This window comes from Meleagris gallopavo, chromosome 28, assembly GCF_000146605.3.
Source record: "Meleagris gallopavo isolate NT-WF06-2002-E0010 breed Aviagen turkey brand Nicholas breeding stock chromosome 28, Turkey_5.1, whole genome shotgun sequence".
Classification (NCBI taxonomy): Eukaryota; Metazoa; Chordata; class Aves; order Galliformes; family Phasianidae; genus Meleagris; species Meleagris gallopavo.
In genome coordinates this window covers 1,884,847-1,907,774 of record NC_015038.2, presented here as the reverse complement: position 1 = coordinate 1,907,774, position 22,928 = coordinate 1,884,847, and the positions used below count along the sequence as shown (strand labels likewise).

Below are 22,928 nucleotides of genomic sequence, written 5' to 3'. Positions count from 1 at the left end.
GGGGCGGAGGAGGATTGCTGGGCACAGGAATGCAGCAGCCCCGCATTGCTGAGCAATGGCTCAGGACGGCACACCCAGCTCTGCTCCTGCACCCGGCACTGTGGGCAGGCACACCAGGGCAGGAACCAACACTGCACACTTTGTAGCCGTAGGGCAGTATTTTTCCCAGCTCTGTTGCACGCCTTTTCTAGGAGCTCCACGGGCAGGCAGCTCCCACCAGCAATGCATTGGGCACACAGCTTCAGGGCCACCTGGCACGGTGTGACCAGGTGCAGGACGTGATGTTGGGCTGAGTCAGTAAAGTAAATAGCAAATCTTCCTGCAGGTTTTCCCTGGGGTTGGCTTAGACCATAAAAAAAAAAAATTGTTAGAACAAGAGCATGTGGGGGGTCTGTGTGGTTTTGAGGATTTGAGAAGGTAAATATGAAATTTGCACTTTGAGTTCAGCAGTGCTGCGGGTGCTGGAGCTGTGCCTTGCTGCATGCTGATGTAAAGCACCGGTGGCACTGAAGCACCAAGCACAGCAAAGGTCTGAGTTAGGCCCCAGGCAGGGGAGAAGGGCTGCTCTCGTGGTGACTTTCCTGCAAGCTCCCAGGGAGCCGTTAAAGCCCTCCTGGTGTGATAAATACGGAGTCTCTTTGGAAATCGTGGCACTTGTCTTGGTACCCAAATGAGAATTGTGCTTCTTGGAGAATGTGGCTCTTCTTCGCCTTTTTTTTTGTCACAGCTGGTTAGTTTGCAGTACTGTATTTTTGTAGATTGCGTAAGATGAGGTTGAGAACTATTTTGTGCCTCGAGGGGCTCCGTTGCTGGAGACAGGAGAGGTGCGTGCTGCAGCCTGCACAGCTCCATCCCTCCTGCAGGTCATCTGTGGGCTGATGCCTGGTGCGTGAATATACAGCACGGCTACAACTCACACAGGATCTCACTGGGCTTTAAATCCCCAGGTCGGGGTGCTGAGCGGGGTGCACCAAACCATTGCATGAGGGTGGGCACCTCACACTGCTGGCCGTGCAGCCTGGCATTAGGGAGAAGGAGACCGAAACCCTTGGGTGCAGCACCCACCTGAGCACACCTGGGGCATATCCTGGGGTAGGGACATCCCTGTAGGGATGTGCCTCGAGGCACTCGATGCCATTTCCTGCAGGCTGCTTGTTCACACTACCGTCACACCGTCAAGTGACGCTGTGTCTGGAGCAGCTGAGCTCTCCGGAGCTGGGTGGGGATGTCTGCAGTGCCTGAATCACGCCTTTATCACTGCTACACCCACGGGCACTTCTCTTCCAGGTGAGGCAGATGCTTGTTAAAAGCCAAACAGGAAGGTAACAGCACTTGGAGACGGGTGTGACTGCAGGGATCAGCTGCTGGGGACAGCCCTCGCCACCAGGCAGGTACGTGGTGGGGACCTGGGGCACCTCAGAGGCTGGGAATGGGGCTCTGGTCACACAGGACAGCAATAGGGGGAAATTCCTGGAGTGGAGCGTTCTGCTGGCTGCCCAGCTCCCCTAGCAGCTGCACTTATCAGTGCTCTCTACCCAGGTTCAGGGCCATTGGGATTTTCCAGCTGGAGCTGTGTTAGGCAGCATGCAGCACGGCCAGGTTGGAGGGCATCAGTGTGGGGTGGCTGTGGGCTCCTCGGGCACTGCTCGATGCTGTGTCGTGTGCCTATGGCTTTCTGGAGTCCCCAGAGCCAGGCGGGCAGAAATTGGAGCTCTGCAGACAGCAAGGGGCCATTCTTGCCTGTGTGGTTCACCTCAGCAACAACATAAAGATCCACAGATAGTGCCTAGGAAGGGGACTGCCCTGTGCTCAGCTTGAGGGGACCCTGGGCGTCCTGTCTGGTGAAGGGCTGTGATTCTCTGTGCTCATCTGTTCTAATGCACAGTCTGAGGGGTTCCCTCTACATTATTCCTGACTTTCAACCTGCTAGATCAATTAAAATTAGGTAGATAAGGAATGTAAAGTGCCCGGGATGAAGTTTAAGATGGTATTTTCTGATATTTTTGCTTACACTGCAAATTCCTCTCTAGGTGTGTCCTTGGCATGATGGAGTCTTGCTGCCAGCTTTGGCTGTGGGCATTATTTGTCCTCCTGGGTAAGGCCCAACATTCCATGTCTCTGGAAAAATGGGAGGGAAAGCTGTTTGTTGCCTATTGGAAATTACCTTGATCTTTTAATTGGGTTTGTAAATGAGTACTGCAGTGAGTTATATTGCCTAGAGCCTGTGTGTGTGCCATGTTTTAAGCAAGGTGAGTTTATGGGTAGCTAAATTTCTTGCAAAGGAAACGGGATGATTATGTTTATTGATGAGAAGGGAACGATAGGAAGGTTTTCCCTTTGAGGCTAAGAAATGCTGCTAGGTAAGCATTGTATTAGCAGCATTGCAGCTGGGAGATTGGCGTTCAGTCATAGTGCTTTGGGAAAAGGATGCTCTGTGCTGAGCCACCTCCTGCAGGGCCTGTGGGTACATGGAGGGAAACCAGACTGGGCTGCTAAGTACAGTGAGCAGGGAACTGAGCATCCCTGAAACCGAGATGTTGGGATTCTGGAGATGTGTCCTATCAAGAAGACTTTCAGGAGCAATAGCTACAAAAAGCTATTTTAAGCGCTATGTACTATTAAAAACAAAGGCAATGCAGGGATGAACCCTCATCCTTTCTGGCATGCCCAGGTGTAGCTCTGTCCCAGGCCAACCTGCTGGCTTAGTCACTGTGTTCTCCTCTCTTGCCATTGCAGCCTGTCCACAGCCAGGGGTAGCACAGCCAGCCTGCTCCCATGGGGCCTGCTATCCCCCCAGGGGGGACCTCCTGCTGGGACGGGGCCAGCACCTGATGGCCTCCTCCACCTGTGGCCTCACCAAGCCTGAGACGTACTGCACACCGCACGGAGAGGTACGTGCTGCTCCCTCTGCTCTAAGCCCCGTGTAGGGATGCTGATGCCTTTAGCTGTCCTTCCTACCCTTTACAATGTCTTTGATCTGCTTTGGGTGCTTGTCTCCGTCCCTGCATGCTTTGTGTCCCCTCCAGCCCTGGGGTCTTCCTCTGCACCACATCAGGGCAGAGAAGCTGAGCATGAGCAGGGAACAAGCTGTGCAATGGGCAGAATGGAAGCTTTTGCAACCAAAAATCTAAAGCCATCCAGTCCCCAGCCTCCTTAGCTGTAAGCTAAATTCATTTTTCAATTGTCAAAAATGGGAACATTCCAAGGCTTTTGCTGGAAGAGCTGCTGAGCCAAGCGGCTGTTTCCAATTAAATGGTGTGGGGGTAGGAAGCGGTGCTCAGAGGATAACAGCTGCAGCTGCATGTTCCCAGGCTCCAAAGCTGTAACCAAAATCCAAAGTCAGAGCTAATGGCTCATTTTGCAGCATTTTTCAGCTCTGTGCTTAGGCAGGGGTGCTGTCTGTGATGTGAGTGCTTCCTTATAACTGTGTTAGTCTGGAAATGTGGCTGTGCTGGAGAGCTTGGAAGGGAATGGGCTCAGTGCAGGGCAGGCGAGGAGCACCTTGGGAGGGTGCTTGGATGAGGTGCTCAGGAGGAAAGGACACAGCAGTCCTCCATGAGGATGTGCTTTGTGCAGGGAAATCCAGCTGGAGTGAATCAGCTTTCTTCTGTTAAGTACCTTGAGCATAAATACCTGTTTGGAATGGAATTGGTGGGTGAGCTCCCATGGTGGGAGGCAGAGAGGTGGTGGTGGCCAGCTGGTCTTCAGATCCCTAAAACATCCAGGTTTTGTATTCCTTCGAGCTTGTCAGTGGAATCAGCACCTTATGCTGATAAGTACTGAGGTTAAAGGAATTTGGAACAGTTACCATTGGTATGTTGAGTTGGATTCATCACTTCTAGCTTTGAGAATAGAAGCTTTGTGTATTTAGTGCCTTTCCTTTCCTGGAATCAGAGACCTTCATTTCTGTTCTGCAGCTGTGATGGCTGCTTCAAGTTGTGAATACTCCAGCTTCTATCTTTGGAGACATCCTCATGCTGAGCATTTCCTAATTAAATCCAAAATGAGTCTCACGAACTCACTTTTTTTTCCCCCCTATTCTCATCCCATTTAATAGTCAAATGTATTCAGAGACTCTTCTGACTCTTTTTGTTGCCTGGCTCGTGTCTTGGTGCCAAATAGGTACAAATTTGGAGTGGGTTTTGCAATGTCAGCAGAGGGCACGGGATGAAGGGTTGCTGTGGGTGCTGATGCCAGGTGCCAGCTGGCTGGTATGAGCCGTCTGCCCGCCGCCCCCGGGGCTTCTTTTGCAATCCTGCTGGGCTGCTCGATTGCACCCCCTGCTCCATTGTCTGCTCTGGATCCCTCTAACCTTTATACTTTGCACCACTGATTGCTCCATCCCTTGGAGACTCGGAATTGCCATTTATAGTGCAAGGGACTGTGGCGATGATTAGAAAAGAGAAGGGGGAGGAAACCAAACAGACCAATGGCCTGGCTTGGAAATCACTCAGAGCTCAGGAAATGGCTGTTCAAGGTGGCAGGGAAAGCAAAGAGGAAAACTAAAATAAAATAAAAAAATAGGCGTCCCTGAATTTGATGTCCTGAAGGCACTGATGCACGTGGAAAGACTAAGACAGGTGTGATTCAAGGCTGGTTAGCTCATCTCTGTCTGGATGCTATACATAGCACTTTGGTAGCAATGTGGGGAACCAAGGGGAGGCTCGGTGTGGCTTTCACATGGATTAGCAGCTCCTGGCCTGGCCACCCCTCCAAGGACAGCATGAAGGCACTCACTCTGCAGCAGTGTGCCCTGGCCTTCATGTCAGAAGATGCCTGTGTCCTCAGGGCCTGGCAGTGCTTTCAGCTGAAGGGTCTATTCAGAACTAGAAAAGAACTACAGTTGTAGTACCCAAACCACTCTGTAAATCACTTGACATCTTTTGTTAAAGAACAGGCAAGATAGGGAAAAGATGATTTGCTTCCTTTTGTATTGCTGCTCTGTTTCCCACTGTTTGTGGTGGAGCAGTCTGTGGGTACGTGGCAATTCTGTGGGTCTTCACACCCTGGCCCTGGGAAACACAGGATGTTAAATGTTGTAAGGTTTTCTGCCTGCCTGCATTTGCTGTTCATGGGCATTTGGTGGATGTGAGCAGTGTGAGGTGGGAATCACCCAGATCCCTTCTCGTGCCACGGTGACATCCATCCCTCCCTATGGTGCTCAAGCACTGGGTTGGTTTTGGCTGCTCCCGAAAAACACAGGCTGATGCTTGTGAAAGTGAGTATGTTGAAGAGTAATGCTTCTGTCCACCCTACTGCTACCATCTGATAGTTACATCTGTTTCCACCTGCATGAGTTGGCTTGATGCTGGTCTGAGCCATGCTGCCTGCTCCTTTGGGATTCCTGGGTGTGTTGGAATAGGGAAGCTCCCACTGAAACACTCCTGTGCCCTGCAGCTCGTTTGCTTTCCAGACCCCAATCATAAATCAAGCTCAGGTCCTTTACACAGAAAAATGCCTCCTCAAAGCAGGGAGTAATTGTAGTTGGATGGGACTGAGGAGGTCCCCAAGCTCAGAATCACAGAATGGCCCGGGTTGGAAGGGACCTCAAGGATCACGAAGCTCCAACCCCCTGCCATGTGCAGGGCCACCAACCTCCCCATTTAATACCAGTCCAGGCTGCCCAGGGCCCCATCCAACCTGGCCTTGAACACCTCCAGGGATGGACGGGGCATCCACAGCCTCTCTGGACAGCTGTTCCAGCACCTCACCACTCTCATAGTAAAGAACTTCCCCTGACATCCAACCTAAATCTCCCCTCCTGCTCATAGCAGGGCTGATGGTGCTTCACAATGCTGAGGGTTTGCACCGAATAATTCCTGCCCTGCTGAAGTTAATTCAGCAGCTGTGGGTTGCTGCTCTGTGCTATCACATCTCTGGCATTCAGACACACCTTGTTCCTGGTGCAGGGATATGTCTCTACCTGCAGCAATGCACAGAGGAAAAAGGCAGTTGCCCACTTTTCTCCTCCTCCGTTCTCTGTGTCTTTTTTTGCCTCCTGAGTGCAGATTCCCACGTATGCTCTCAGACATCACGTCACCCTTCTCAGAGTCAGAGGCAGCAGGGCCTCTACAATGTGTGGGGTGGGGAGCAGCTCGTGCAGCACAGATTTGCAGACTGTCATCATGGCAGGCTTTAAGTGAAGCTTTTCTGAAGGGAAATGACGTGAGGACAGACTGGGTGAGGAAAACAGGCGCCCACATGCTAGCTTTCAAGCAGAAGGAATGAAGTTCACTTCCTTAGCCCTCATGCCTAAGATGTTTGCCCTGCTGCTGTCCCAGCCCTGCAATCACCTCTGAATTTGGGGTCACCAGCAACACCAGCCTGAGGGCAGAGTGCTCTGTGCTTTCAGCTCACCGTGTTGTTTCTGACTGGCTCAGCAAGGGAATGGCACTGGGGGTTATGACTAAGAGACACATCTATGCTTCAGAATTGAAATACAGTCCCGTATTGTGAACACAGTTTGCTCGCAGGAGGTTTAGCTGCAGTGACACATCTATTGGTCCTTCTACAGCATCTTCCCATGGAAAGCAGATGCACATCCCTGCTTGGCTGGCCTGGTGTGCAGTGCTGGTGTTAGCAGGGAATTTGTGGGGCTGGAAAAGGGAATTGCATAAGAGCTCTGACAGGTGTCTTTGTTCCCAATATAAATTACTCTTGCTGCCAACTCTATTTTTGAATAATGCTCCATCTCTCTGTATACATATAAATTCCTCCTGCCCTCCACTCCCCAAATAGAACTGGGACAGTGATTACTATCGCAATAGGATATTAATTGCACAAGAGACACGAGGCTGCCGCATGGGAGGCTGCATGTCTGGAGCTGACTGGCAGTGCTCTGACTCACAGAGCTGTGTTGACCCAGGACCACCAAGGTCCTGCAGTTCCTAAAGGTCTCTATTTCATGACCGGAGAGCAGCAGCTTCTCAAATGTGCTAAATGAGTAGCTTCAGTTTATTTTGAGTGATGCACCTCAGCCAGGTTTTATTTTAAGGGCTCTTTACTCATATTAAAATGGCAGCTATAGCTACTTAACATACTTTGGTCAGAAGCCATCAGCTTCAGATCATTTGAGGTTTTCTGCCCCTACATGTGAGGAGGGGGAAGTGAGGGAGGAAAGCCAATACCAGGCACCCTTCATGCACAGGGTGAGAGCAGAGAGCAGCACGAGGCAGAGTGGATCCCCAAACTCTGCAGAGTGTCCCAAGAGTGTCTTTGGCCTTTGCAGGTGTCCATCACTCATAGGTACACGTGTGTTTCCACTTATGCAGCCCATCCACACATACACTTTCCATCCCAATTTGCAGCCTTGCTCTGCTTTTCTATGTAGTATATGGTCATCTTTACAACAGCTGTTCATTCTGCATAGATTATTTTTTCTCCACCACTTACTTGTAAAACAGGAGTCTGTTTATTCTCAGCATGCTTGCTTTTCCTCTCAAATGACCCCCTCATGAGTTACCTTTCTAAAGATTGGAACAGATTTCCTTTCTTCCCAAGATCTCCATGACGTGAATTTTGGCTTGCTCCAAGGGCAGCACTGAAGTCAATGAGTACCTTCTAAGTAGCCCCATCTGCTAGCTACCAGAACTCACTGTGGCTCTTGGTGCTTCTGGTTTGCCACACAGCCGGGAGCCTTTGCTGCTGGCAAGAGGGGTAGGGATGAAGAGAGCCCGAGTTTAGAAACTGTGACCTATTGACTTCCATTTTGTCACATACTCTCACAGCCCTGCTCTATTCCTGGCAGTCCTGGCTCTGATGAATCCATCCAGGCTGTTTCTGTGCTGGTAAATATGAGGGGGAGAATTGGGGAAAGGTGTGCTCCTTCAGACCAGAGCTGGGCTGTCATTTTTGGTAATTCCCTCTGCCCCAGGGAACTTTGAGACACATGCAGTCAGTAATAGTGAATTCTCATGTTGTGCAATAGAGAAATTTCACAATTTGCTCAAAGTGCATGAAGTAATTTTTGCTTTCCAGTGTTAATTTTGGCTTTAATAAAGGTGGAGGATGGAAACGGGGAAAAAAACGCAGCTTTCCACACTCAGGTCTGTGGCTGCCCTGGGGGATAAAGCTAGGAAACTGTGAATTGATAAGGATTGCTGCACAGCCCCCAGACGTGGTGGGTGTGAGCTGCCCCTTTGCTCAGCACTGTGTTCTGAGTGTGACTGCAGCCCCACTTGTAGCTGTGGGATGTGCTCATGTCTGTGGCTGTGTGAATGGTCTCAGTAAGTATGCATGAGTAATTCCTAATGAATAATTTAGCTGACATTAACCTTTCCCCTTGCAGAAATGCATCCTCCCCCTGTTCTAATCACAGTCAGAACTGCTGGGAAGTTTAATCATTATTAGCAGTTGTTTGCTAGGTTGTTTCTGTGGATAATTGCTCTAGCTTCCCTGCTATTTTGCTGCTAGCAGTCATTATCTGCAGTGAGTTCCTCTGCCTGGGTCAGGGAATGGTGCTTCTGGGTCAGAGAATGGTGCTGCTGGTTCTTATTGGCAGTGCTGGGAGGAGGTGGTGGAGCCAGGGAACTTGCACCATCATGCAGTTGCAGGTCTGTGTTTGCTTACTCTGCAATATTGTTATAAATGCTGTAGTTAGCCAAGTCCTGTTCTGGGGTGTTAATAGACAGAGAACATAAAGAGTGGAAAATATTGTGGAAACAGAGCGGTTTAAGCTGAGGATCTCTTCTCTATATCCAGCACAGTGCTGAGAGGCTTCCAGGCAAAAAAGTGCCTCCTGCTCAGAGCCAGCTCCTGCCTTGGGGTGCAGCCAGGACCCTTTCCAGCAGGCAGGGTTTGTGTTTGGGTTTCGTCCACAGTAGCAGTTTGCAGCCTTCCCATTCAACCACCTCAGCTCCACCTGCAGGACCCCCTGATTTGGTGATGCCCATCTGCTGCTCCATGCCACCTCCCTCCTTGGCCATACCTTCCCACTCCCTGCCTCTTGCTCAATCCCTCTCTGTCTCTTTCCAAATATTTCTGAGCCCACTCATGTGCTGCACGTACCCGGCAGCCGTTCAGAAGCACCAGCACAGCTCGTTGCTGGGTTGGTCAAAACCAGGGTGTTTGTTTGCTCCCCGGGGATCCTGATTTCTCCAGTCCCCGTGTTGCCCATGCCACGTCTCTGTTTGCTGCTTGAATGAGTTGCTTAAGTGAAGGGCTGAACTCTGAGCCACCTGACTTCCACCCACTGACTTTTCACCCGCTGAGCTGTTTGCTGCCACTGCTCTTGGAGGGGAGAGTGCAGAGGTGGCTGAGCACCGCACAGGGTTTGGGATGTGAGAGGAGGACCCTTCTGCTCACCCAAGCAAATAGCTGCCCGGCCATCGGCGAGGGGTAAACTGGTGCTGAAAAGCTGCCAAGAGCTTTTTTTCAAGATCTGCAGTTTTGGAGAATGATTTTTTAAAAGTATTTTTTGATGGTTTGCTAGAAATATATTTCAGTCAAAACAATTTTCGGTTTTAGTTTTTAACCCTTTCATTCATAAGTTTTTCTCTTTCTACATGGAGTGTGAGGGTAACCACTCTGGTCCTGGGTACCACTTGGCATATGATGGCAGCTCTCCAGCTCTCCAGTAACTCGGCTCCATTGATGCCGTGTGCTCTTCAATGATGTCCCCACTGCATTGGTTCTTTGTCCAGTGCTGGTGGGGTCTGCATCAGGGCTGTGCCTTCCACCCACCTTCTCTCCTTGCAGTGGAACATGAGATGCTGTAAGTGTGACTCCCGGCTGCCTCACGCTCGCAATGGGCACCGTGTGGCCAACATGCTGTCCTCTGCCGGCCGTGCACGCTGGTGGCAATCCCAGAGTGGTGAGTGCTGGTCCCCAGAAGGGCTGGGTTCAGTGAATTAGGGGAAAGAGGGGAATAGATGGCTTGGCTTATGCAGCCAAATGGTGTGTTTTCCTGAAGTCCTGCATCTCTGAGGCCATCTCTCTGTGCCCACAGGCATGGAGCACGTCTATTTGCAGCTGGATCTGGATGAGAAGTTCCAGCTCAGCAGCATCGTGCTGGATTTCAGGGTCAGTATGCAGTAGTGCTGCTCACAGGGAGTCATGGGTGGTGATGGATGGGCATTGCTGGTTCCCGGTGGATCAAAAGTTGACGGAGGCCCATAGGACACAGGGTTTTGGAGGGAAGGAAAGGAGAATGATGATGAGGATGAAGATCTCCCCAGCCCTGGCTGGGAACCAGTTCACAGCACCACCATGCAGATGAGCCTCTCTCCCTGATGTTACAGTCACCACTGCCCGCTGCGATGCTGATTGAGCGCTCCACGGACTTTGGCAAGACATGGGAGGTGTACCAGTACCTGGCCTCTGACTGTGCTGCTGCCTTTCCCCACATTCCCCGCGGTGCCCCCGAGAGCTGGGGGGATGCTCGGTGCCAGCCACTGCAGGCCCAGCATGGGTACCCCATGCATGGGGGCAAGGTGAGCACTTGGGTGGGTTATGGAAGGGTCTCCAGCATGTGCCTGTGCCCCATAGTGCGACCACTGATTTGGGGTGGGTGTCCCAGAAACACATGGTGGCCCAAAAAACTTCTACAAATGTTGTATACAGTGATGCTGTACACATCCAGTGGGGGGCTCTGGAGGATTCCTGTTGCTCCTAAGGGAAAGCCCTCACTCCTCTGTGGGTTAGATTATCTTTCTGCAAAACCCTCTGCATCTCTGAAATCTTTTTTCTGCCTTAAGTGATGGCTGGGATCTGGAGCACACCCTTACCCTCAGAGTTTGAGAAGACAGCACTCTGCTTTTCCTGCTTTTTAACTAATTATTTTTTATTCCTTCTAAGGTGAAATTCAGTGTCCAAGACCTGGCATCTACCATTACTACCTCTTACAGCCAGTCTGTTAATAGTAAGTGAACAGCCTCTGTTATGTCTGAGAAAGGGAGGGAAGACAGCCTGTGGTTTTCCAAGAGGTGATGCAGAATGCAGGGCTGGAACAGCTCTTCTTCAAGCAAAGCCTTAAGCTGCTGTGTGCCCAGTGGCTGCCCTTGGAGTGCCAAGGAGCAGCCTTAGGCCTTTGCTGATGGTTCATCTGCTCGGGGTGCTGGTGCTGCTATCTCTGAGCCCTCTGAACACAGCGTGAGGCATCTCTGCAGATGGCACCTTGATGCTGCTGTCCCCTCACACTGTCTGTCCCCAACAGAGCTGGGGCAGTTCACCAACCTGAGGATCAACTTCACCCAGCTCCCACACGTCATGCACCACAGTTACCGCTCGCCCAGCAGCTTCTATGCGGTGACAGAAATGCAGGTGCTGGGAAGCTGCTTCTGCAATGGCCACGCTGACCGCTGTATCCCTTCGAGGGACCTGCATGCCATGGTGAGCTTCGTGATGTAGAGAACAGCCTGGGGACAATGCTGCATGTAACTGGGGGGAGCAGTGCCCATTTTTGCCTGCAGCAGTGGGATGGTGGCCATGAGAATGAAGACAGTTAACCCATGTCCTGTGAGGAGAGGGAGGCAGAGGAGTTTTGTGAGGAGTTTGGGAGCTTGGTGGCTGCAGGAGCTGAGCTCTGAGCTCACACAGGGTAATTGCTCTCTGCTGCAGGTGCACGGACGCTGCGAATGTCAGCACAACACTGCTGGCCCCAACTGTGGCCACTGTGCTGCCCTCTACAATGACCGCCCCTGGGCCCCCGCGGAGGACAACGACCCCCATGAGTGCCAGCGTACGGTGACAACTTTCCCCTCTTCCTCCTCCTCCTCCTGAGTATGAGCTGTCTCTATAGAACGGCTTCCCAAAGCATTCTGCTTCACTGAGGCTGCAGCCAGGCAATATCACGGGTGCACCGCACTCTGCTTTGCCCAGTGTGCCTCAGCTCCGTACTGGGACTGTTACTGGGTGCAGAGGTGCCATGCAGGGGGCTAGGGCACCCTCTAGTGACAGCGTGTCCTATGCTGCTGGAGGTCCTTGCACACTTGCAGCACCGGATGGGCTGTTTGGGCTTTTTTAGGGTGTAACTGCAACGGCCACTCGGCCTCGTGCCACTTCGACCTGGAGGTTTTCCACGCCAGCGGTGGGGTGAGCGGGGGTGTCTGCGATGACTGCCAGCACAACACGGAGGGAAACAACTGTGAGCGCTGCAAAACCAACTATTTCCGCAACCAGCGGCAGGATCTCACCCATCCTGAAGCCTGCCAACGTGAGTGCCCAGTGATCTCCCCTTCATACTCCTCAGTTGCTCTGAAGGCAGCTCAGCAGTGCCACTTCTCACACCTTTCCAGCCTGCGAGTGTGACCCGGATGGCACAGTGCCGGGCTCCGTCTGCGACCCGCTCTCGGGGCACTGTGTCTGCAAGGAGAATGTGCAGGGCGAGCGATGCCACCTCTGCAAGCCAGGCTTCGCCCAGCTGGCCTATGCCAACCCCCTGGGTTGCCGCAGTGAGTATGCTGCGAGACAGCCCCTGCTGCCCCTGCACCTCTGCCTTCAGCATCTTCTGCAAGGGTTGTGCTTCCCAGCCAGCTTGGGTTTGGGATTTCTGAGATGTATCTGCGTTTTGCAAAACGTTATAAAGCTCCTTGCTTAGGCTGTGGCCTGTCTCAGGGATGTGTTTGGCCACAGGGATAGGGAGAACAGGGTTCAGGCATGCATAGGGTTGTGCCCTGTTCCTGATGCAGGCAGCTGCAGGGGGTGCTGCAGGCGATGCGGCGCAGGCAAGACAGACTGTGTGCAGCAGAGGGCAGCCACAGCTTGGGGTGGACGCTGTCTGTGCTGGGAACAGAGGTCTGTGGGGCTGCTGAGTCTGGCTGCTAGGCTTGAGCAGGCAGCACAGTACAAGAGCAGGGATGCATCTTTGTGCCAAGCTCTGTTGCAAAGGGAGGAGTGGGAGAGCACGTCTCAGGCAGCAGCCTGCCAGCTTTGCGAGAAGCCAGGCTGCTGCTCAGCGCCCAATTTTAATCCAAAGAACATCTCTCTGTTTCAGGATGCGCCTGCAACGTACTGGGAACACGGCAGAATGTGCCCTGCGATGATGAGACGGGGAGCTGCTCCTGCCTGCCCAATGTGGTGGGCACCGACTGTGACCAGTGTGCAGCTGGGCACTGGGACATGGCGAGTGGCCGGGGCTGCCGGCCCTGTGAGTGCAACCCCAGTGGTTCCCACAGCACCCACTGCAACCAGGTACTGCTCTGAGCATCCTTTGGTGGTCACTAGCTGTCTGTAGGCCATGGTGCTCCCTTTGGAAACCATTCCAGCAATATCTATTATTCCTGCCTGCTTCAGTGCAGCTGGGGTATCACTGCCAACAGAAGCTGTCCTGCTGGACAGCACTGCAGCCTGGGACTGCTCAGAGCATTGAAAGCACTTGTTCCAATTTTGGGAGCTTCTACAAATGGGCAGTGCACTTCCTACCGCAATCTGCTCTTGTTTTCCTCTTCCCATTTCCTAGAAGCACTATGACAGACTACACAGGAAAATAAAAGGAGGAGATAATTACGGAGGCAAGATTAAGCCGCTCTAAAAGGCTTGATATTTATTTAGCAAGGAAATCCTAATAAGAGATCTTCACACAGGCACGGCAAGTTAATTATCCTCATTTGTCAACGGAAAGCATGTGTGTCACTTCAGCCTTAACAGATAACTGGGAAAATTATAGCTAAATGTAAAAACGCCGTAACAAAAGCAGAGAGCCAAAGATAGGTTCCAAACAGCACAGGGAGGAGACCTGAGCTCAAAAACTGGTTGCTTGTGGGCGATTCCTTTGTCTTGAAAACAAAACCTAAAGCTTTGCAGTGCTCATGAGTCAAGGCTGTTTGCAGACCTGGCCCCATGGCTTTGCTGTTGGCATCGCTACAGCCGAAGACATGGGCTGTGTGGAGAAGACTGACAGCAGGCTGTGACAAAACGCCTTATTTCCATTTCGCCTCCACAGCACTGGGGAGCTGTGCTCCCTGCTGTGCCCCTGCATCTGTTAAGAAGCATTGCGGAGTATAATCTGCTGCTTTTACTTCAGGTGCTGCTTTTCCTCTGCTCTGTTTCGCCTCTCTCCCAAGCTGGGAACTCCTTTTGTGGTTTTCCTGCCCCCAGGTAGGAGATGAAGCTGACAGGGGACAGAAAGGCTGGGGAGCGGCTCAGCACTCACCAGGGAGGGCTTTCCCAGGAGCATAAGCAGTGCTGAGTCTCTTCCCTGATGTCCTTTTTCTTTCTCAGTTCACAGGACAGTGCCAGTGCAGAGAAGGCTTCACGGGGCGGACGTGCTCTGCTGCGCAGCAGGAGCAGGCCTGCCCAGATAGGCACTTTGGAGACGTCAGGGTAGGATGCACAGGTAGGAAGCATCACATTCACTTTTGGCACAGTGTTTGGTAGCACTGTGAAATCACCACTATTCTGGAAAAAAAGCACTTGGCCCATGTTCTGACATCAGCATTCTCCACGCTATTTCACCTCTGTCCTTGGCACTGCGGGGCTACCAGGGTGGATCCCACTGCGCATTGCATTGCCATCCAGCTAGCAGGATCTGATTTGTTGTTATTTTCTCCTTTCAATGGGCTTCACACCTTTCCTCTCCCTTTCCATTCCCCAGAGTGCAACTGTGACTTCCAGGGCACCGAGGATGTGGGGTGTGACAAATCCACAGGCCGCTGCCTCTGCCGCCCAGGTGTCACCGGCCCCCGCTGTGACCAATGCCAACGGGACCACTGCAGCACCTACCCCAGCTGTGAGCCGTGCCACCCCTGCTTCCACACCTATGATGGTGACATCCAGCGCCTGCGGTTGCGCCTGCAGCAGGCCAGCCTGAGTAACTCCAGCGTGGGGCTGCCTGGGGGCTCCCAGCTGGGCCTCCGGCTCTCACGGGCACAGAGCAGCCTGCAGCAGGCGCAGGGCATCCTTGGTCACTCATCTGCCACTGAGCAGGGCCTGGCCCAGCTGGGCAATGCACTCACTGCCATCAGGTGAGGGATGCACCGCTTTGCTTCCGTAACTCAAAATATTGAACTGCCCTGCAATCCCACCTGGTGCACCTGTAGTATTCCAGCCGGAGATGGTCCTACACTCTGCCTACATGCACTTTTTTCTCTGCTTAAATTCACGTTTCCTGCATTTCTTTTTTCAGGGAGCAAATGCAAGGCATTAATCCCAACTTTCAGTTTCTGGATGTGACTGCCTCTCTATCAAACGAGTTTGAAGCTCTCAACAGCAGCCTGCTTACCATCAGTGCCCAGTATCAGAGCAAGAAGACCCAGTTTGAAACCAGCCGCAGCACAGATCTGTCAGGTACAGCACTGCCACTCTAAAATCTCTTCATTTGAGGCTGACAATTAACCTCAATGGGACTGTGTAGCTGATGGTTTCCCAGTGGCTGGGTGGAGGAGATGGAGAAGTTTTCAGTCTGTCAGCTTAGGAACAGCAAACATCTTCTCTTCCCCCTGTGTGAGAGATGCTTTCTACCCTGCCTAATCTCTGACCAATGTGGGACTGTTTCCTTTGGTTGTTGGGGCAGTTCAGTATGCACCCCCATGTCCCTCCCACCAGTGCATCACTGTGTGCCAAAACACTCCAACAGCAGGGACAGGGCTGAGCCCAGGGAGGAGATGTCGTCAAGCTGGGGGCGGCTGCAGGAATAATGGCTGTGTGCAGATGGAAGGGATGGAGGGGTGGAGGAGAACCAGCAGCTAGCTGTCAGGTGCTCAGAAGATCTAATTACGCCCTGTGATGCTGCTGGTGGTAGGTTGCCATTAAATCCTTGCAGCAGCTAATGCTCTCCAAGTGCCATCTTCTGCTGCCTCCCCCGTGCCACACTGCAGAGCATGGGGCTCTGCTCTGGCGGTGTGAAGGGCTCTGAGAGAGCTGCAGCACAGCCCTGCATTAGCACAGGCATGGCTTTTGCATTAGTTTTGTTTCAGTCTTAGAGTCCTAAACATGCGGTCAGTCCTTCAGCAAAGCTCTGCAGCTCTATGTACAGGAATGGCTGAAAGGCATTTGGAAATAAAAGGAGCTTTTTATTTGTGCCTTCATGACTAATCACTCTAGCTGTGTCCCCCTCCTCTCCATGCACACATCCACTCACAGGGTATAGTCAATGCCTTCCTTTCGGTAGCTGTGCTGCATTTATGACTCACTGAGGCATTTGTGTCATTCACCGCCTTTATTCCTGCAGGAGCCTTTGGGACCATCCGATCTGCTCACCAGACATCCACCAACGCCAGCAGCCTTGCTGCTGCTGCTGCCACTCTGCTGGCCACGTCCAGGGAGAGCCGCAGAGACGCAGCAGGGCTGGAGGCAGCGGCTGCCACGCACAGCAGCAAGCTGCTGGCCCTCAGGGCCCAGATGGCCTCATCTCCCAATCTGACTCCTACTGTGAATAAGGTGAAAATAGAGAGGGGTTCTCTGTGCTTGTATAGTTTTCAATGGGGCCTTGTATAGCTTGAGGGGCATGGTCGCACATCTTTGCTCAAATTGCACAATGTGACAAGATGAAGTGGGCACGGAGGTGATGGGTTGATGATTAGACTAGCGGATCTTAGTGGTCTTTTCCTATCTCAATGATTTGGTGAAGACTTTGTTCAGAGAGACTTGCCCTGAACGGCAAAGCTCTGCTTGTGGGCATCAGAGTAGAACCATTGGAGCATCCCTTGCTGCAGATAGCAGACACCCAAGCTCTCCCTCCACCCCCTCCCAGCCATGTGCATCTTTCCTCCAAGGACTCTCTCACGTGTCAGTTCTCCTGTCTCACAGACCCACTTAATTTCTGGATGAGGCTTCTTTTCTTTCTCCTTCACTTCTTTGTTATTGCCATGGAGATCCATTTCAGTGCCTCCTAATGCACGGTTGCTGTGGAGACCACCAGCCTCCCCTCTGCTTTGCAGGGCACCATCATGTTCCTGAACATTCAGGGGGGCTGGTGCTTGGACTGGCTGTGCACCTGCCCGTGCCCTGCAGCAGTGCCTTCTCTGTTGGGTGGCAACATGAGAAGGTGCCAGGCAATCAAACACACTGCTCAGATTTCCTCATCCTACTGTCTAAAAGCAAATTACAGAGGTTGAGCAGGGAAGAGGGAAGAGCTGCTGTTCTGAGGGTCAATGAAGTGGTTGCTCCATGTGCCAGCATGCTGCTAGCAGCCAAGCAGACATGATCCAGCCACTGTCATTGCTTGGGCTGCCTCTGAATGTGTCCCCAAGAGGACCTCCTGCACAGCACACAGTGTTCCTCAGCCTCTTGGAGAGAACCTGTCAGAATGGCAGCCCCTGTCAAAATGATGGCCGCTGTCAGAATGGCGGCCCTTGACAAAATGGCGGCCTCTGCCAAAATGGCACCCCCTTCAAAATGGAGGTCCCTGTGAGACTCCATCTTGACTTCATAAGGCCTCATAGCTAAGTGTGGGCCTCACTGCCCTGCTTCTCTTTTCTTTTCCAGATCTGTGGTGGTTTCCGAGCGGAGACATGCACCCCAGCACAGTGTGAAGGCTCGCTTTGTCCACAAGATGGTGGCATGGCCTGCGGGGATGGCCTCAGCTGCCGTGGTGCCAGGCCATTAGCTGGTGGAGCCCTGCGTGTGGCTGGGAAAGCTGCGGGAGAGCTGGACAGCCTGAATGCACGGCTAAGGGAGACGGCACAGCTGGTGAGTGCCAGCAGGTCTGAAGGGTGGGCATGGAGGGGCAGCCCAGAATAAAACACCCAGCCTGGGGCTTGGTCTGAGGTGCAGTTGTCTGCGCAGTGTCTCTGCCTCTCCCTGGCACAGGGGGCAAAAAGCTCCTCTCGTATTTCCAGCAGTGCCAGTAGGTGTGGGAATGTCGCTAAAAAGCTGGAACTTGGCCTCCTCATGGTGTTGGGATTAGCATGACAGAAGGGTGAGGGATGTGGAAACACCTCAGAATCTGCAGGGATGCCCTAACATTTGATGCAGCCCGCAGTGCCCGTGTTCGTGCTGCTGCATCTCTTTTCTACAGCTTCTAAGGGTTTGTGCAGATTAAGCGAGGTTTCAAAGTCATTCAAAATCCATTTCAAAAGGGTTTCCAAAAGCTAAATGGTACTGCCTCTTTTGGGAGCTTTCTTTGCAAATCCAGCCCTCAGTCTTTAACATTTATGCTCCTTGAAAATGATGGCATGTTAGAAATGGAAATAGTGTAATTTCAAAGTGACCTGCTCAATTCACTGAGGGTTTAGGGAGGGCTGCCGGGATTCCAGGTCGAGTAGGAATGACTCCATCAGGATTTTGGTTTTTGCAGATTAAAACGACGGAGGCATCTGCTAATCAGATTCAAAGCAATGCCTTGCGGCTCATGGAACAGATGAGCATAACAAGAACCCAGATAGAAGGAGATGTCCGACATGCCCAGCAGTTCATCCAGCAAGTTCGGAACTTCTTGTCAGGTAGCAGTGTGCAAGCTCACAGTGCAGGTTGGCTTGTGCATGGAAAACCCAATTTTTACAGTAATATTATGTATGAGAATAGTGTACAAAGGAGTCACTGAGCAGCTCACCCTAGCTAGGCTCTCAGCTACCTGGTTTATTCAGACCTCTCTGGGAGTCTCTCATTGTCCTCAGGCACAAGGGCAAGCCATACCCATGACAGATGCTCCCCAAAGGCTTGCAGTCAGCCCTGACCACAGTGTAGAAGAGTTTAACAGTGACCTTATGGACAGAAGATAAATGGACATCTCTCTGGAACAGACTGCTAATCGTGAGAGAATTCCTCATTGTCCTATAAACCAGTGGGATGACTTATTGTTCACAGACAGATTGTAATAACATAATAAGCCTCACGAGCATTAGCTGAATAAGAAAATCAGGTCACTTGGTGCTGCCTGGTGTTAATGATGAGGGAAGATATTTCTGAGCTAATCACCGGGCTAATGTCCCTTGGGTTCTGCCTGATTCTGATTCCCCAGATTTATTAACTTTTATTTGTGCAATAAAAAGGGCTTGTGTTGAAACACAGCCTTATCTACTCAGTGGTGCAAGCCCTGCCTGTGCTCTGCAGGAACGTGGGGCACAACTGTGCCTCGGTCCCTCTGTGCTTTCCATTTGGTGCTCCATTTCCATGGGATGGGGCAGATCATGTTCATACTGAGCCTGCCTTTTAAGGATGGCGACTTGGTTGATTAAACCAGAGTAGATTCTGGCAGCTCTCTGAAAGGAAGAGATGGCGTATAAGAGCATGCTGGACATCTGCCTTCACCTTACTGCCTTTCATCTCTCTTCTGTGTCTGACATTGTTCCTCTGTTTGCATGCAGACAAAGACACGGACCCTGCAACAATCCAGGAAATCAGCGAGTTTGTTCTCTCTCTACGTCTCCCCACGGATGCTGCCGCAGTTCTGAGAAAAATGAACGAGATTCAAAATTTGGCTACCAAGCTGCAGTGCCCAGAGAACATACTTGCCCAGACAGCTGAGGACATTGCAAAGGCCAAGCAGCTGCAGCAGGAGGCAGAACAGGCCAGGTCAGCTTGGCTAAAGGCTTTTGGCAGCTGAGGGTCACTGAGCCAGAGGGAATGTGCTGATGCTCAGCTGGGGTGAAATCTGACTGTACTTCTGTGTATGCGTGGTGGCTAAAAGGATGTATTTGCAGTCTCTACAGAGGCTTCTCTGATACTTTGATTCAAATAAGGATCTGGCTGCCAAGAATAGATCTTCTTATGGATCCTAGAGCAAGAAAGTCTATACCAAAAGTAACAGAATTTTCTCTGTTTCTCAAGACCATATATGGGGAGATGATGGGGTTGCTCTGTTATTGATATTGGTGACCCACATTCTAATCACACAAGAGAGCACGAGGGGATTAAATGGGCTATTTGTTTTCTGGGTGAAAGTTGGGAGGATTATCCCATGGCCCCTTCAAAAGCAATTACACAGCGCCCTTGCAAATTTGGAGCATCTGCTTTGTCATGTGTTGACTTTCAGCAATATCCCGGTGAGAAGGTGAGTGGGATAAGTATGTAAACTCCTTTATAGTGTCTGACACCTGCTTAGCCTGCTGGAATCGATGAGACAAAGCAGTCTGGCTTCTGTTATGATGTGGAATACCAATGAAAAACCATGACACTATGGGGAGCTCTGTCCTCCAGTCTAAATAGTCCCAATGAAAAGCAGATAGTATGCAGTGAAATTGGTTCCCTTTAATTTCCCTTTAATTCTTTTTCCTGCACCCTTGTAAAGCAGTTGTTTCTAGATCTCTCCCCTTCTCAATTCATTTTCTCTGTTTGAGGATGTGAAATGGAAGTAACACTTCTCTTGTATGGAAATCTGCTCTATGGCTATTCTATACTGTGTCTGGATGTGTGTGGGGTGATCACAGCCTTCTCCATTACAGCATTGTCTTGCTTCTCCAGCTTGCTTATTTTGCCCCTGCAATCCTGATATCCAGTCCATGCAATTCTCCACACTCACTCTGGCTGTTTCTTGTGTTTCTCCAGGAACCGGGCGAATGCTGTGGAAGGCAATGTGGAAGAGGTTGTTGGGAATCTGAGACAGGCAAACACAGTGCTGCTGGAGGCCCAGGGGGCTATCAGGGGCTCAGGTTCTTCCCTTCGGTTCATACAGGAGCGCGTTGAGGAAGTAAGTGGTGGTCAGTGACTTCCCGATAACAGCAATGCTCCCTGCTCTCTGCTGCTTTGCAGCTTCACAGTGTGGTACAGCCCTGTACCAGCAAAGTGGAGAAATGAGATATTTTGTGTAAAAAAACCGCTATTCCCTTTCGGGTCTCACTTGTCTGCTTCTCTGAGCTCCAGGCCTGCAAGGAGGAAATCCGTGGGCCCTCACTGCACAGAAGAAAAAGTTTTTGTTCTCAATTTCCCTCTTAACATTGAGGATTCTGCTTGTAGATCGAGGCAGTGCTTGGTCCAGCTGAGAAGAACGTGGGCTCGGTGGCAGCCCAGCTGGCTGTGCTGGCGGAGGGGCTCCCTGGGTTGCAGCAGACAGCAGGGCAGAACCAGCTGCGGGCCGGTGATGCGCAGCAGATAGCGGCAGCAGCAAGCGAGGAGGCCAGCGGGGCTCAGCAGGTACTGTGGCCCTGCACCATGCTCCCTCTGGCTTTCTCAATCTTAATGCCTTTGGCTCAAGACCCGTTTCTGGGTCTTGAGCCCTACCTGAGGCAGAGCAGCCCGTGCAGATGCCAGTCAGCATCTTTGTGAGCATGCTGTGCATCTGCATATTAACGTAATTGCAGAGCTCTAGCACAGTATCTCTTTAGTATTTAAAATGGGTTCAACATTGGTAAGTCTTCACCAGTTTATTTGCTCAATCCTACATGTGCTGCTTAATTTACTTTTCCCCAGGCTTTCCAACAAGTTAAAGATATGTATGCGGAGCTGAAGAGCAGACAGGGGCAGAGCCCTGCACTGGGAGCACAGGGCAGCCGTGTGCAGAGCATAGATCTGGAGGCAAAAGCTCTCTTTGAGGAAACGTGGAACATGATGCTCCGTATGGAAAGTAAGCCTCTGAGCTCGGGGTGATGGGCAGGTGAACTGGGGCTTCTGGGTGCCAGAGGGGTTGGGGTTTTTAGGACAGAAGAGGGAGTGCAGGAGGGAGGAGGGGCTCAGTCCAAGAAGGCAGATTGCACACAATGCCTTCCTCCAGTTATGATCTCACAAAACCTTCCCTGCCCTCTCTCCTCAGCTTTGGAGACAGAAATTCAGGAAAGCAACAGAGCTCTGGTGGCCAAGTCAGCCAGGTTGTCAGGCCTTCAGGAGCAGGTGGGCAGGATCCGGGACGCCATCCATAAGCGAGTCACCTACTATGAGAGCTGCTCCTGAGTGAGGCTGCGCCTTCCTGCTGCAGACACCGACTGCTGTGTTGATTCCCATTTTTCTGGCAGGATTTCTCATTTTCCTAACGTCTGTATATTTAGCAAATGGGATTTCTGTCCTTTTGGAAACGAGCTGCACCGAGCCAAAGGGGTGAACCCCTGGGTGGGTTCATGCTGGTTGGACCACTTGAAGCTACCTGGGCATGGAGGAGAAGGACAGACACAGAACTTCAGCTGCAAATATGCACATCCCCCACATTGTTATTTCCAGAGAGGTAAAAAAAAGAAAAAAAAGAAGGAAAAAAAAAAAGAGTTCATGTTTTAACCAATTCACGCTCTTGTAGCTGGATTTGCTATTCAGACAAAACCCATTACGTGGGACAGTGCAGTTAATGCTTAGAACTTGCCATGGCTGCAGTCCTTCCCTCCTAGATTTTTCATCAAAGAACCAGATCACAGAAATGGAGAATTTTATCTCCTTTGTATCTACATAGCAAACCTCTATTTCTGCAACTAGGAGAAATGCAATCTCATACTCAAAATGTGTGATGTTGAATGTCTTTTTTGACTTTCTGCCACAATCTTCTTATTTACTGTGTAACACTTTGCCAGAAAAATATCAGAGGGAGCAGTTCTGCAGCTGCTCAGGGGATGCTTCAGAAGGGACTTAATGGACCATTTCCACATCACATTTCTACGAATAACCAACAGGCACTTTACAAAACAAAAGTCAGCTTTATTAAGCAAGTATTTATTGTGCAATTACAGACTTGGAAGCAGGGAATTTAGACCTCGCTGTGGTTATTAACAGACATACGGAGGTTGCTAGCAGGTTGTCTCCTTTTGTAGCTGAAGTGAGAACCACGCAGCCTGGGCAGCTGCTTGACACCGAGCTGCAGAGAGCTGAAGCCTGGGAGAAACCAAAATCCAAGGAATGGGAAGGATGCAGGTTGTAAAAATAACTGAGCTGCCACTGAATAAAACTCTGCATGGCTTTGGTTTATAGGATTTATGCTGTGCAGTGCACTTGTTATGCATCGGCCAACTTAACAGTATACAGAAAACAAAAGCTTACAGCGTAGAGCAATGTTGTATGGATAATATACACTGAATATGCTAGCAGCAGCCTCAGACTTTCCCTTGCTAAAGTGCCTTCTCCCAGCATTAACGATCCAGAAGCACGCCGAGGTCACTGCGCTGATGGATTCCCAGCATTACTGTGCTGCTCATCACCGC

General features: G+C 51.3%; 1 protein-coding gene across 1 annotated transcript; it reads left to right on the top strand.

Moving 5' to 3' along the window:
* The first annotated feature begins 1,172 nt into the window (after nucleotides 1-1,172).
* Nucleotides 1,173-22,888, top strand: LAMB3 (laminin subunit beta 3). Its single transcript, XM_010724159.3, has 23 exons — nucleotides 1,173-1,391; nucleotides 2,031-2,095; nucleotides 2,737-2,891; nucleotides 9,697-9,811; nucleotides 9,947-10,020; nucleotides 10,239-10,430; nucleotides 10,795-10,858; nucleotides 11,153-11,328; nucleotides 11,557-11,677; nucleotides 11,963-12,151; nucleotides 12,234-12,389; nucleotides 12,932-13,128; nucleotides 14,158-14,272; nucleotides 14,531-14,900; nucleotides 15,062-15,222; nucleotides 16,106-16,314; nucleotides 17,362-17,565; nucleotides 18,173-18,317; nucleotides 19,182-19,389; nucleotides 20,362-20,503; nucleotides 20,770-20,946; nucleotides 21,223-21,376; nucleotides 21,563-22,888. Exons 2-23 carry the CDS (start codon nucleotides 2,044-2,046, stop codon nucleotides 21,697-21,699), a joined length of 3,513 nt encoding a protein of 1,170 aa, XP_010722461.1. The 5' UTR covers nucleotides 1,173-1,391; nucleotides 2,031-2,043; the 3' UTR covers nucleotides 21,700-22,888.
* The last annotated feature ends 40 nt before the right edge of the window (nucleotides 22,889-22,928 follow it).

Bases quoted from the DNA above. Each gene is read 5' to 3' on its own strand.
- LAMB3 (XM_010724159.3), top strand. From the start codon at position 2,044: ATGATGGAGTCTTGCTGCCAGCTTTGGCTGTGGGCATTATTTGTCCTC. The intron at 2,892-9,696 runs GTACGTGCTGCT...CTCTCCTTGCAG, and splicing joins ACTGCACACCGCACGGAGAG to TGGAACATGAGATGCTGTAA. The intron at 14,901-15,061 runs GTGAGGGATGCA...TTCTTTTTTCAG, and splicing joins AATGCACTCACTGCCATCAG to GGAGCAAATGCAAGGCATTA.